The following is a 15,618-nucleotide window of genomic DNA, read 5'->3' as shown; positions in this document are numbered from 1 at the left end:
CAGTGAAAAGATTTCTATCGACTATAAATTCACGTATGGGAAATATGGGATGATAGTTGCCCAAAGGCTTTACAACACTGGTTATATTCCTAAAATTTCTCTTCAGTGTGTACTCTCTAATACAAGCAAGACTGAAGCTCAAAGGAAAAGTCTTTTAGAATGATTACATTAATAAGGTTTCTCTCTAGTGTGGATTCTCTGATGGACAGCAAGACCAGAACGATATCTGAAAGCTTTTCCACACTGATTACATTTATAAGGTTTCTCTCCAGTGTGGATTCTCAAATGCCAGCAAGATTGGAGTTACATTGGAAAGCCTTTCCACACTGATTACATTCATAAGGTTTCTCGCCCGTGTGGATTCTCTGATGTATAGTCAGACTGGAACTGCTTTGGAAAGCCTTTCCACAATGACTACATTCAAAGGTTTCTCTCCCGTGTGAATTCTCTGGTGAGCAGCAAGATGGGAGCTGTATTTAAAAGATTTTCCACATTGATCGCATTCATAAGGTTTCTCTCCAGTGTGGATTCTCTGATGGATATCAAGTTTGGAACTCTTTTGAAACCCTTTCCACATTGATTACATTCATAAGGTTTTGCTATAGTGTGGATTCTCTGATGAGCAGCAAGACTGGAACTGCATCGGAAAGCCTTTCCACACTGATTACATTTATATGGTCTCTCTCAGTGTGAACTCTTACATGTTTAGCAAGACTGGAGCTGCACTGGAAAGCCTTTCCACACTGATTACATTTATAAGGTTTCTCTCCTGTGTCATTCTCTGATGTGTAGCAAGACCAGAACGGAACCTGAAAGCCTTTCCACACTGATTGCATTCATAAGGTTTCTCTCCACTGTGGATTCTCTGATGTGTACCAAGATGGGAACTTTGGGTGAAAGCCTTCCCACACTGATGACATTCATAAGGCTTCTCTCCAGTGTGGATTCTCTGATGGGAAGCGAGACGGGAGCTGCTTTGGAAAGCCTTTCCACACTGATTACATTTAAAAGGTTTCTCTCAGTGTGGATTCTCTGATGGGAGGCAAGACCAGAACGGAATCGGAAAGCTTTTCTACATTGAGTACATTCGTAAGGTTTCTCCCCGGTGTGGATTCTCTGATGGGCACCGAGATGGGAGCTCTGGGTGAAGGCCTTTCCACACTGACTACATTCATATGGTTTCTCTCCAGTGTGGATTCTCTGATGGGAAGAAAGGCGAGAGCTGCTTTGGAAAGCTTTGCCACAATGGATACATTTATAGGGTCTCTCTCCACTGTGAATTCTCAGATGGCCAATGAGGAGTGCTCGGTAGTGGAAGGCCTTTCCACACTGATTACACACATAAGGTTTCTCCCCAGTATGAACTCTCTGATGGCTAATAAGGAGGGATTTGTAGCTGAAGCTCTTCCCACATTCATTACATTTATAAGGCTTTTTTTCAGTATGAATCTTCTGATGTCTAACAAGATCTGGGTTCCAATAAAAGCTCTTCCCACACTGATTACAAGCAAATGTTTTCATTCCAGGAGGAAAAGTAGGATGGTAAGGAAGAGATGAGAAGGCTGTTGTGGCTTCCTCATTACTGTCATGAGATTTCTTTCGAATGTGATTCTTCTGATGGTTGATGATCTTAGGGTTCTGGTTGAAGGTCTTTCTTCCTTCATTACCTACATGAAGCTTTTTGCCAGTATAACGTTTCTGATGTTTAGCTGGGTCGGAATTCAAACCGAAGGGCTTTTTCCATTGACTACCTTGATAGATTTGCATTTCAGGAAGATTCTCATGAGACTGAATAAGCTCTACCTGTTCAGTAAAGCATTCTCTATATATACCATACTGAAAACAGTCATTCCTTGGGGTCAATGTCTTACATTGACTTATGACCGAATATTGTGTCAAACTCTTTCCAACTTCATCAAATTCACAGGGATTCTTTGGATTTTTATCTATCTTGATATCAGAGTCAGAGATTTCTATAAAACTGAAGTCACAGGGACCAATACTCATCAATCTCTGCTGGCCAGATTCTCCAACAGAAATGCTCAGGTTTGCAGGAATCTCATTCACTTCAAAGCTGGCCACTGAATCTGAAGAAACAAACAAACAAATATAGATAGATATAGCACACACAAATATACTTATACCCTCTTGCCTCAGATAAAAGAAAGGAAACCGTAAGTTTTACAAGGTAAATAAGCACAAGCTATCATTTGAAAATGCCATTAGCTCTCAAATGGCTTACAAAGAGCTTCACGTACAATGACTCTGGATCTTCACAACAGACCTATAATAAGGGAGAACAAAATCCTTATAAAACTCTTCAACTCAGTTCACAAGCTCAGGATGGCTGAGGGACAAGCTCCGGATCTTTCAAACAAAGGAAGGAGGAAATCCCTTTCCTTCCTTACAGCAATAACCAGTTCCCCTGGAAAGTCTCTGATGCATTATGACTTGCACATCCCAACTTCATATCACAGGCCATGAGCTGAGAATGAGTGAGTAACCTGAGCCAAATCCCTGCAGCTGTAACTAGAACTCACTGATGAGATGAGCTCCTTCCACAACACTAGATGGATTTTCCCATTATAACTAAAGTTTTACTTTTGTCAATCTCAGGCATATTTCTGGTTTTTGTAGTGATCACTTCTTATGCACTATTACACAGTCATTCTTTGTGAATTTTATATGCTAAGCTGAGAAACAGATCTATTCTTTTTAACTGTGATGTAATTATATTCAATTATAGTCAACTTTTCTTATAATCTATTGAGACTAATACACACTTTGCATTTGTTGTACATTTAATAAATGTTTATCTCATTTCGTTATCTATTAAACCATTAAGCACAATAATTACCCCAATAAATCCTTTACATCTAATTTTTTTGTTGTTTCCATGTCTGGGACCACAACATGACCGGCAACCATTTTTTTCTATTCTCCTCAGACATAATAGACTTGGTTTTGGCCTATTAATTTTTCAGGATAGCTATTATCCGCATGTTTTTCAAAAGCTTTATCTTCAGATCCCCAAATGTTCAGGCTTCCAGCAGTCTTGGTATTCATGCAACATCAACTCTGTCTAATTCTGACTAAGGATTACAAATTCTTTCCATTCTCAACTTGACATCAAATTGTTTCCAAACCACTGGAAAGTTTTCACATACAAGTGCAACTTGATTACTAACAAACGGTCACAGTGTGCTCATTTCTGTACCAGAGCAGTTGCCTCATTCTAAGGTTAACTTATAATCTCATCTCATCAACGCTGTAATGACCACATCAAGCCAATGTCTGTGTTCTTCCAGTACAGAAGGCGGACTCTGAAAACATGGAAACTAAGACTGCACATTACAACCATCTTGGAACCATCATGGACCATCACAACGTGCTACGAGAGAGACCTCACAATGCCAATCATTGCAACATTAAGGCTGCTTTCTGACTGAACTTATTTTCTGTTTATGTTACACTTTTTCTAAATTAGAGGACTTTCAAGGGAACGGTTGGCAACCCAGGTCAGACTTTTCAAGAGAGTAAAGTCAGTGTGCCAATGGTAGCAAGAAGTCTGAAAAGATCTTTATCTTACAAAGATTATTTTATCCATTTAATATACTGCTTGTCATTAGCCAATAGAAAATACACCTTTTCTATAGCAACTAACCAATTTTTTTTTTTTTACTCATTTGGGGACTAAAAACAAAAACTGAATTTCAATCCCTCATCAAGAAAGATTACAAACCTTTCTTACAGTTTTCTACCTTGACCATCTGTGAGGGAGCATTTCCACTATATTCTGATTATCAATCCTAAGCCAACTGGCAGCACACTGGATATGGAGTTGGGCTTGCCATGACAAAACTTTGCATTCGAGTTCTATCTCAGGTAATTGGTAGCACTGCTCCCTTAAGCAAGTTACAACCTCCACCTGCCTCTGTTTTCTCAGAGAAAAGAAGAAAATATCTATAAAACACGTAGCCAGAAATGACACAAAGGCAAAAATACTGAAGCGGAGTTGTTTCTTCTCCAACTCATTTTACAGATGAGGAAACTGAGGCAAATCAGATTAAGGGACTTCCCTTTTATCACACAGTCAGTAAGTGTCTGAGGCCAGATCTGGACTCAGGAAGATGAGTCTTCTGACTCCAGACCTGGCATTCTGTCCGAGTCACCAGCTGCCCCAAGATTTTTGCAACAACCAAAAGCAGTTATAATTCTGAGTTGGGAAAATCTCTTTCCTCTTTCTGAACCCTTTAGTGGTTATTGTGGAGTCACAGTGGGGTAAGTTGGAGGTCATAGTTCTAAAACATTACAGAAGGCCATCCTTCCCTTTTATGCTTTATGAGGCCTTGTGTCAATGATTGGCAAGGTGAGTCTCGATTTGCAGAATATGTCTATAATGGTCCATGATGGCTCCAAGATGGTCTGTAACGTGCAGTCCTAGTGATCATGGTTTTCCAAGACTCTGCCTTCTGTATTGGAAGAGCACAAACATGAGCAACTCTGTCATTCTGTATACCTGTGACCATTCATTGACACACTAGAAATCTCTAATGAGTCTCTGCTTTCTAATGCATTTTGCTACTTTTCTCTGTTTTAAGCCATGACTTCATCCCATTCACATTTTATTTATTATGAGAATTCATTATATTTTCTCCTTGCTCCTCTGAGCTTTCCACTTTGCCTCTGCCTCCATCCTTAGAAATAAAAACCATGTGGGGGAGGGAAAAGGGGCAACACTAGTAATTAATCAGTGAAATGGCCTGATCTCCAGATCTCCACTCCCCCTTATCTTATATCCATCCCAGTCTCAGTTCGGGATGGCTGCCTGGAACACTGTTCTAAAAGCTTCCTACCCTTTCACCGCCCCTCCCTGAAATTTCCTCTTTGGTACAAAGTTATTTTAAACCATGAGGTGGCTCGATGGACAGAGAATTACGCCTGCAATTATGTCAGGAAAGACTGACTAGAACTCCAGACTGTGTGCCATTGGACAAGTCCCAGTGTTTGCCTGTTACCTCCATCTTATTATCTCTAAAAGGAGCATAATAGCACTTACCTCCTGGGTGGCAGAAAAAAGTGGACATTTATCAAGAGCTCTTTCATCTCCCCTAAATCAGACACCTTCTTTTCCTCCATTGCCATAGCCATGGCAAATACCTTTTACATGAGTAACAATCCCAGTCTATTCCCGCTTTTTAACTCCTGTGTCATCCCCTATTTTTTCTCTCATTTATTGGTTCCTTTCCTCCTGACATAAATAAAATCATGTCTTCTTGATCTTCAAAAAAGCTTCACTCAGTCCATTTAACTTCATGATTTACTGACTTCTATTTTTCCTTCCCTTTATGGCTAACTGGCCAGAGAAGGCCATCTACAAGTGGTGTTTCCAACCCTTTCCTCTGACTCTCTTCAAAACTCTGTACTAGCCTAGCTTCCGCCCCATTGTCCAACTGAAACTGTTCTCTGCAAAGTTACCAATAATCTCCTCATTTCTTCATCCATTTTGTCTTTTCTTTTTTCTAAGATTGATCACTGGCTCTCTTCTCTCTAGGTTTTGCTAAGAATATTCTCTTCCGGCTCTCCTCTTACAAAGTCCAAAGCTAAACTCATTATCTCTCCTTCACCTTCCAATTTTCTTATTCTCTTTCCAGTTACTCTCAGGTACTCACTCTCTCATTGTCAGGCTCCTAACCCAGCTGCCCTGCTCCCACCTCCCCAGTCTCCCCCTCCACATGTGCACTAACCAGTGGGACAGACCTCCCTTTTGCTCCATCTCCCGATTCCATGTTTGCTCTGGCTTCCCATCCTGTCATTCTAGTTTCAGACCTCCCTTTGCTCCATCTCCCGATTCCATGTTTGCTCTGGCTACCCATCCTGTCATTCTAGCTTCCTGAAGCTTCACCTAAAACCCCTCATTTGACAGTAAGTCTTCTCCCATTCTCCTTAGTGCCTTTCCTCTGCTAATTAGCTCCAATTTCTCCTGGATGCGGTGGGTCCGTCCATAGCCATTTGCATGTTATGGAGTGAAATCCCTGAGAGCAGGGCTTGTCCCTGCCTTTCTGTGTCATTAGTGCTTAGCATAAGTTTGGCTTATTAATAAATGCTTGTTGACTTTTAGAAAATCTAGGAAAAGCCAAGCCTTTTGGGGATGATTTCAACAACCCCAAAGTTCCAAATAGTGATTTCTTATAGGATCATAGACTTCTCAGTGGAAGGGAACTGAAATGCCATCGAGTGCAACCACTTCATTTTACAAATGGGAAACTGAGGCTCAGAGGTTCAGTGACTTACCCTGTATCTAAAAAGGAATTTCAGGTCAGGTCTCCCTGTCTCCAAAGCTAGCCCTGACTTCACTGTAACACAGAAGTGCACCATGATGACAGCCCTCACACAACTACTTTCTTCTCACTCACCTGGACAAAAGTTCCTTGGGCCTTTCCCCCAGAATCCATGGTGTTCCCCTTCCTGGAAATAGGAGATCAAATCTTCTCTGGCACCTGGAAGCCCTAGGCATGGGGAATATGAGAGAGGATGAGGATGAGAGAAATTTGTAATTTAGTCCTTTTCAGGGCAAAAGGCCACGTAAGCAAGGACAACAGGACAGTTCCCAGGACTCTTCCAGGATGGTTTCCATGGTATTGATTGTTGGGCTTTGCATAGGCACTCAACCGGTTCTTGCAGCTATTTGGGAATCAGAAAATTCTGGTTTTGTTCAACTCTATTTAGAAATTAGACACAGCTGGTAGCAAGTGGTAAAAGTCAAGAAAGTTTGATTCCAAATCCAGTCTCAGCCACCTGGTAAAAGGGGCTTCTGGACTAAAATTATTTCATTTATATGTGCCTCAGTTTCCTCAACTGTAAACCAAAGACAATGACAGTAGCAAACTAGACATTGCAATGATCAAAAGAGAAGATATTTATAAATGACTTAGCACAGTGCCTGACACATAGACAGGCAAGTATATGATAAAAGCTTAGACCCTTCCCTTCCTCTCCCACCAGCTGGCCTGGAATTGGAAGGAATAACGAAGAATAAGGATAAACTTGCTAGGCCCAGAAGAATTAGGAGCAAGGAGCCATCAATTTAGGCTCAATAACAATAACTTTTCAAAGTCTAAATAAACCCCCTTGGCAGCTAGAACTCCCTTCACTGCCCGTCTTCAAGAAAAAGCTGCGTGAGCAGTTTTTGGAGATTTTGTGGACAAAATTCACATCCGGTTAGAGGTTGAACTAGATAATGTTTGAGATCAATGACAAGACCGAGAATCTTTCACGAAGGTTAGAGTTTTGACCCAGAACTATGTAAAATAGGAAAGAGATAATTCCAGGAGCATCAAGGAAAAGTACCAGCTTCCCATCACATAATTTAAAGACCCTGCAGGGGAAAACAGACAGCAGGAGGATCCAGGGGAGAAATCAGCACTTTTGCCTTTGGAGTAATTGATCAAGGCTCAAACTCAACATATGGAAGAGAGAAAAAGACATTCCTTGGATGGCAAATTGAATTACCAAAGCAAACGGTCCTTACCCAGGAACAGCAGGTTCTGGACATTCTCCAGCATAACCTCCTTGTACAGCTCTTTCTGAGAATGGTCCAAGAGGCACCATTCTTCCTGGGTGAAGTCCACAGCCACATCCTTAAATGTCACCAAGTCCTAAACCATCAAACGTCACAAGATTTAGAGCTGAGACTTCAAAATGCATCAACTTACAGGAGGAAACTGAAGAACAGAAGGGATTTGTCCAAAACTCTTATAAGCTTTATGTGTCAGAAACAACATTTGAAACCAGAGTCACTGAGCGCCCAATGAAATGCTGAAAAAAGCATTTAATATTTGAAATGAAAATCCCTTTGGGGTAATAAAAATTGAAGAAATGTCTTACTATGGAGTGTTTCTCCCCATGAAATCATGGAGGAGGTCTGTGCCCTATCAGTGAACTCCAGTTTTGGAGGAAAAGAGAGAAGGTGCCTTCCCATTGAAAGTGTCTTAAATGAAAGAAAATTCGAAGAAGAATCTGTAAGAAACTGGCAAGCTGGGGAGAAACTGTAATCCTTGATCATTAAAGAGAGAGCAAAGAAAAAGCAATTATTGAGCTAACTGCCTAAAAGGCTGAAACAGTCGCAACTAGATGAAACTCTGAAGAGAATTCTTAAGACATAGCACTCATAATCTGGGCTGAACTAGATAGTATGGAACAATTTCCAGCCAAGTGAAGAAGACCGATCTGTTATTTTATTGAGGGCTTGAAGTGATACTAGGTATGATATGTCAAAGGCAAAACAGCTTCTGTCTTTGCTTGACAGAAGCTTTCATTTGTTAATGGCACCTAATCCTTAATTTTTAAACATTTAGTTATTTATAGTAACATATTTAGTACATAGAAATGAGGGACTATGCTAGGGACAGGATATTTATGAGCAATAAATTCTCTTAAAAAAAAATCCCTAGACCTCTAGAACATTGGACATCAAGAGAAAGAATTAATAGAATTAACTGAAAGATAAGAGGGGGCCACATTTGCAAATGCTTGGATACTTGGGAGGAGTCATCCATCTTTTCAATCTATTACATGTAGAACACGTGTTTGGCCACTGCACTTGGGTGTTTGATGCTCTTCCATTTTGTTCTCTTCCATTTCTAGTAGAATGATACAATTCACTTTTTCAGAGATTCGATTATTTTGGAGTCCCTCAAACTCATAACCTCACCCCTCACCCCTTTAGTCAATAACTCTATTACTTGGTTCTATTTTTACTGTTCTCTATAATGTAGATAAAATTCTGGATTCCTAGCTCTTGCTCCTTGCCCCCTTAGTCAATAACTCTATTGCTTAGTTTTATTTTTACTATTCTCTATCATGTGGGTAAAATTCTCTTTTCAATTTTTACTCATTTAGATTTATTTCAAATTATCTGATTTATGTTGTTCAGTTGCATCTGACTCTGTGATCACACATGGGATTTTCTTGGCATTTTCTTGCCATTCTTCCTTTTCCAGCTCATTTTATATGAGAAATTGAAGGAAGCCAGCTTATGAAGTGCCTTGGCTAGGGTCACACAGCTACTAACTGAGACCAGACTCAGGGCCTCCTGACACCAGAGCAGGTGCTCTATCCCCTGTGACACTTCGGCTCCCCAGGCTACATTTAAGCACTTATTATGTGCCATATTTAATCCTTAACTTCCTTTATCACTATTGCTGAATTTCTGAACAATCAGAGAATTGATCGGGTTTTTTTCTCCACTTTTTTACAAGCCTTTCCTTTACTTAAGGTGTCATGAATCATGATCCTTCACTGCAGAATATTATTCTTAGTATAGGCAATCACCTTTTGCTGACTGAAAATCGCTCTCTGATTCTCTAAATTACTCCCAAAAGAAGTCACTCCCAAACTCCTTTTCTCTACCTCCCACATCCATTCTTCACCCCAGGATGATGAGGCCATAAAGAGTTCAGCTCACCTCTCCCCGACTTTTCTTACTCATCCTGTAAGATCTCTTCAGCCTTGGCTCCCTCCCTCACCGCCCTCCCTCCCTCACTCACCTCCACGTTCTAATTCTCTGAGGAGAGCACTTTGGGACTTATGACCCAATTCTCCACCTCAACTCAGGAGCTCCCATTCCCCAATCTCCCCTTTTCAGCTTTCTGTTCTGGGCTGGCTTCCTCATTTACAGGGTAAGCTCCTGAAGAAAACTGTCATTTTCTGTATCTGAATTCCCAGGGGTTAGGAAAATGCCTGGCACATAGTAGGTGCTTAAATGCTTAATGATCCTTGATGCCCAAACACTCTCATCTAAGCATCTTGTCTCTTCTTTTGCTTTGAAAATTGAGGCTTGAAACTGAGCCACCTCTCCTCCCTTTCAGACACCTTGAAAGAACAGCTAATAGATAGCTTAAACTGTAAAATAGAACTCATCATCTTTCCCCCTAAAGTCACCCTGCCCATCTGGACAACACATCCTCCCAGTACCCCAAACTCTCGGCCCAGGGGTCGGCCTTGACTCCTATGTCTCCCCCTTATCCAACAATGGCCAGGTTACTTTTACACAATTTCCCCAGTTCCTCCCCTTCTGGGCTGACACTGCAGCTGGCTTGGTGCGGGCCCCCATGGCTTCACCCTGGACTCTTATAATGGCTGGGGGGTCAGTCTGCTTCAGGAAACTCCTCACTCCAAGGCACCCCCCATTTGGCCAACAGAGGGAAGAGCCCGACTGCTGGCCCTCCCCGTTACTCCCCAGCTCCACAAACTCCGATGGCTCCAGGCTTGGGCACAAAGGCTTCCTCCATCCAGCCTCTCATCAGCTACATGTGACCCGCTTTTTCAGCCTTCTTCTGCCTTTCCTCCCACCACTGGGTCTCTTGGATCCAGTGAGCCTGGCCTCCTCGGGCTCCAGAGCCTTTCTCTATTCCCAACGTGGCTGGAACGCTCTCCCTCCTCATTTCTGCCTCCTGGAGGTCCCACCTTCCCGGGAAGCCTTTCAGTCCTCCTTAATTCTCCTGTTTTCCTTCAGTTAATTGTTTATTTACCCTGCCCAGTCATTACTTTGCACACATTTGTTTACATGCCCTTCACCCCATTAGAGCGTAAGCTCCTTGAGCATAGGGACTGTCTTTTGCTCCCCCAACTCCGGGGGTTAGTGCAGTGTCTGGTACCTAGCAGGCCTGTGAGTAGTGATTATTTATCCTCAAAAACAGTTTTTAGGTATGTTTCTATTATCATCACGGTTCTTACAGAGAAGGAAACAAAGGCAGAGGTTTTAAGTGTATTTTAACAGCTTGCCCCATGCAGCTTCCTGGAAGTCCTTTGGTCCCTTCTAGACATTCTGAAAAAACTTCAGCCCCTTTTTCTTGTGGAGAAAGACGAGGATTTTCCCATCCTCCCCAAACCCATCCCTTGGGACGGGAATCTCACAACTCAGGGAACAGAAACCTGGAATCAGGACGATCCACATTCAAATATGGCCTCACACACTTGCTAGCCGTGTGACCCTGGACAAAACACTTAATCACCATCTACCTCACTTTCCTCAACTGTGAAATAACATAAAGAGCTCCCACCTCATAGACCGGCCATAGGGGGTTCTGGGAAACCAAACCGACTCTATTTTCTCGTAATTCTAGTTCTTAAAGCCTGATGCCCTTAGACGGGAACTAAATGTTTCCTGGCAAACTTCTCCCAGCCCCAAATGACAAAGTGAAAATTCAGAGGGCTCAGGAAAGGTAACAGGAACTCACCTGCGCCCCGGGCTCTCGCCCCATCCCATCCCACCAAACCAGCCAAGGAGCCGCCCTTAACAAATGCTAATCAGGCCATTGAGAAGGAAGAGTCTTTCCTTGGGTCAGGTAGAAAGCTGACGCTGGAGGCCTCTGGGAGTGGAAGCTGCCTCTGCCTTAGCTCAGCTTTATTCCCAGGAAACAAAGGTCCCTTTTTTTTATTTTTCATGCTTTTTTTGCAGAAAGCTTCTACCTGACGTTCCCCAAAGTCAGCGGCCTCCTTCTGGCCCAAGGACTCCAGGAAGAAAGAATACACATGTATACAGAGATACATAAGTGAATACACATGTGCTCTGGCAAACTAAAGGCCCATTAATCATGCCGCTCAGACCGGTAAGTGGATAAAAAACTGCCTCGTCCCCGTCTGGCCGGAACCTGGGCTGCCTGATGCTGTCCCTCTCCGGGACCAGACAATTCTGGCAGCAGGATCCAATGGGATCCTACTTAAGTGGCTCAGGGCAGGAAGCAGAAGCCCCTTTCTGTTCTTTTTAACTTACTCCCCTCCTCCTCCTGACACAGACACTGGGGCTGAGCCTTTAACCAAGACGCCCGCCCCCCTCCCCTCTCCCTGCCTTTGCCCCGGCTCCTCTCAGCTCCTCACCTGGGTCTCCCGGCTCCCCTCCCACCTCAGCTCCTGAAAGCCAGCTTTTCCTGGTCCCTGAAGGGGCCTCCCTCTGGGAGAGCCTCGGGCTCCACCGCCGAGAGAGCTAGTGTGGACACAGCTGCTCACACTCCCTCAGACTGGGATCTCCTTGAGAGCCAGCACTGACTCCCCGCGCCCGTCCTTTGCCTCCCCAGCAGACTGGCACAGGCCTGGGCACCCAGGAGCCACATTCTCCCTGCTTACTGACTTCCTCTGAGAACTGGCAAAGAGGGATTCTTTGCAGGAAACGGCCAGAACCAGGCAACTCCTGCCCCCTCTGACAGGAGGAAGCTCCCGGGCTCTCCTGGACGCCCCCTGGGCTGAGGCTGCCCAGCTCCGGGGAGGGACCGCACTCACCTGGGACGAGCGTCTCTGGCTGCCAGGGGCCATGTCTCTGGTTCCGGGCTTGGGTCCTCTGCCAGCCGGGCTGGGGAGTAACAAGGATGGCAGGGGAGGAGAAGACTCTGTCTTTGCCCTCTCTTCCAAGGCTGGACCTACCTGGAATTACAGAGCTAGAGGTCTCAGAGAAGGGACAATGGCCCTGCCCCCGGGGGAGACCTCGGCACACGAGGGGGCGGCAGGGAGGGCTGGAAATGAACTTGGTCTGAAGGGGAAGCCGCTCTCCAACACTTTTCCCCCACCTGGACTGCTCCCCTTACAGAAGGGGCCGGGGACCCCGGCGGGATGAGAGCAGGCTGAGCCTCGGTGCACCCCCCCCCCCTCCCCAGCTCTCCCTCCTTCTGAGTCCGGGCGCCGAGCCTGGAGGGCCAGCAATTGGGCACACCTGGCCCCCACTCAGCAGGAGGGGAAGCTGAGGCCCGGTGGGAAGGCAGCACTGGAGCTTCAGGGCCCTACCTGGTCCTGACCGTGCAGAGCTGCCCTCCGGGGCCAGAGGGCTCTCCGCTCCAAGAGAAGGGGGTGGGGGCTGACTTCCAGAGAGGAAGAGATCTCTGCCCTCCGAGGGAGAAGGCACAGAGATCTCAAGTGCAGGCTCTGCACAGGGAGCAAAGCAGCCAGGGAGGAAGGCAGGGAGATGTGGGGTCCCACATTCCTGCTCGCAGCCAGCCCGGGCTGGGAGGGTCCCGGGAGCCCCACCCTCCCAGCCCTCCGGCCCCCCAGGACAGGCCCTCTCCTCCAATCACTCCCAGGGCCGGGACCACAGCACCCAGTCTACCTCTGCTCCCGAAGCCCTGCCCTCCATCACGTGAAATGGCTGGGCCACTGGAATGACCCCTCTTCCCCTCTGCCCTCCCCCCAGGCTTCCAAACTCCACCCCGGGGCTCAGATTCCAGCTGGGGCCCGGCTCCTCCTCCCCGATCCCTCCCCCGCTTCCCCCTCCTTCCCTTCCCCAGCTCTGGGACGCGGACCCTCCTTCTCAGCAGAATGGCCCGGCCCTTCTCCGGCTCTGCTCCCTCCCAAGGCTGCGCCCCCCCCCTGCCTCCCCCAGACAACCCCCAGGTAGCCGTCCCTGGCCCCCACCAGCCGGCGGCCCATTCCCCCACCTGCGAACACTCGCCATGTGGCTGCTGCTCGGCCGCTCCCCACGTGGGGGGCCCCCGGCAGAGCCACCGGGTGCTCTGCCCACCTCGGCTTGCTGTGCCCCGGCCCTGGCAACCAGGGGACCGTCTCTGCCCCAAGAGACTCCCTGGCAGCCGCAGCACATGACAGCGGACGGTGCAGAGCTCCTCTGCTCTTCCCGCTTCCACAACCCAAGGAGCAGGGGCTCGGCTGCCACCAGATTAAGCCACTCAAGTCCTGGGAGGTCCAGCCTCCAAACCCGGGCCCTAGTGGCGAGAGGAGAGGGGCAGAGAGCGGGGCAACCTGGTCCCGGGGCACAGGGATGGCAGGAAGCCTGGCCGAGGGGAGAGCTGCTGCTGGGGGCGGAGGGAGCCCCGACCCCCCAGAGGAGATCCCGGAAGAACCTCCGGGTCTTTTTTCCTACCCTCCCAGACCTTATCTGGGAATAGGGAGGTGGGCGGGGAGGGGAGCCTTAGGGCGAGGGCCGGCTCACGTCAGCCAGATGTTAGCTCTCCTGGAGGGCACAGGGAAAGACTGGGGACAAAAACCTAAAATAATGAATGTAGACAAACACACACACACACAGAGGTATCTATTGTTTCTGTATCGGATACAAAAAACCCTTTTCAGAAAAACTTTGTTTCAAAGTTGTTTTTCCCCATTTGATCACTTCCCTTCTTCTCTTAGATTATCTGGATAGTTTCTGTTCCAAAGGTTTTCAGTTTCAAGTAATCACAACGCCTGTTATCTTTTGTAATTGCCCTCTATCTCCTTTGGTTAAAATCACATCTTCCCCTGGCTGGGAAGGGTTTAATATCAGTTTCTCTTGTATACTTTTAATGTAGTACGTATACTTTATTTTTATGTATTTTATATATATTTAATATCAGTTTCTCTTCTGTACTTTTAATATCGTACGTTTACTTTACTTTTATGTATTTTATATATATTTAATATCAGTTTCTCTTCTGTACTTTTAATATAGTACGTATACTTTATTTTTATGTATTTTATATATATTTAATATCAGTTTCTCTTCTGTACTTTTAATATAGTATGTATACTTTATTTTTATGTATTTTATATATATTTAATATCAGTTTCTCTTCTGTACTTTTAATATAGTATGTATACTTTATTTTTATGTATTTTATATATATTTAATATCAGTTTCTCTTGTATACTTATGTATATTTTATTTTTATGTATCTTATGTACATTTAATATCAGTTTCTTGTAGTGTACTTTTAATATAGCATGCATATTTTGTTTTGTTTTTATGTACATTTAATATCAGTTTCTCTTTTACTATAGTATGATCTTTAATATAATGGTTGCAAATCCATTTGAAAGTTAAAGTTAAAGCTATCTAAAAGGTGCTGGTCTAAGCCTACTTTGGAACTGCTTTGCTGCTTTCCCAGATTTGATCAAATCTGGAGTTTTACCGAGGAAATGTTTTCTTATCAAACACTGAATCTCCTTTGTCTGGTCTTTTCCATTTACATCTCTCCGGTTTTTAAAACCAATTCCAGATGGTTTTGATGACTGAGGCTTTACAATGAAATTTAAGGTCTGGAAATATTTTCACATCATCCTTTTTTTTTTCTTTTTCAAAAATTTATTTGTTCAAAACTTAAATACAAAATAGAAAGAAAAAAAATGCCACGTGCACAGCAGAACCTAAAAGAAGATTCAAAATATAAAGCAACAAATTTTCATTTTAAGAAAGCCTATATAAAAAATATTACATATTATAAAGCTGTCCATCTTTGCTTCCTTATGTTTGCTTTTGGTTTTTTTGCTGTGCACTTCTTTATTCTTTTTCCCCCTTTCCTCTCCCCCTTCAAGATTACAATTAAGCAGTTATAGTCAGATATACATGTGCATATCCATACACATAACACAGATATATACAGATATATCTCTGTAAAACTGTACTGTTTGTCCTGTTTCCTCTAAAGATGGATATTTTTCTCATACTGACTAGTAATTTTAAATAATTTAAAACAATCCACATGGCTGACATAAAGTGTAATTTCCCTATTTTTTCTTTTGATTAAATATTTTAGCTTTAACTGTCTAAAATCATTACTACTGGTTTTTTTGCTCAATACATTCTACTCCATATCTTTATTGTTTGTGTGTCTATTGTTTCCCATCCTGTTTTACTTCGCCACT

General features: G+C 44.3%; 1 protein-coding gene across 1 annotated transcript in view; it reads right to left on the bottom strand.

The window, feature by feature from the left end:
• The window catches only part of LOC100929068 (zinc finger protein 420-like), a 165,212-nt gene extending 152,003 nt beyond the window's left edge, over nucleotides 1-13,209 (bottom strand). The window contains 8 exon segments of the mRNA XM_031961814.1: nucleotides 288-424; nucleotides 427-554; nucleotides 810-1,020; nucleotides 1,023-2,180; nucleotides 6,417-6,509; nucleotides 7,532-7,658; nucleotides 12,280-12,420; nucleotides 12,778-13,209. Of these exon segments, the coding sequence (XP_031817674.1) occupies nucleotides 288-424; nucleotides 427-554; nucleotides 810-1,020; nucleotides 1,023-2,180; nucleotides 6,417-6,509; nucleotides 7,532-7,658; nucleotides 12,280-12,312 (1,887 nt within the window). The 5' untranslated portion in view covers nucleotides 12,313-12,420; nucleotides 12,778-13,209.
• Between the last annotated feature and the right edge of the window lie 2,409 nt (nucleotides 13,210-15,618).

The sequence above is a fragment of the Sarcophilus harrisii genome, chromosome 3 (genome assembly GCF_902635505.1).
Source record: "Sarcophilus harrisii chromosome 3, mSarHar1.11, whole genome shotgun sequence".
In the NCBI taxonomy this organism is placed as follows: Eukaryota; Metazoa; Chordata; class Mammalia; order Dasyuromorphia; family Dasyuridae; genus Sarcophilus; species Sarcophilus harrisii.
This window is presented reverse-complemented; position numbering and strand designations above follow the sequence as displayed.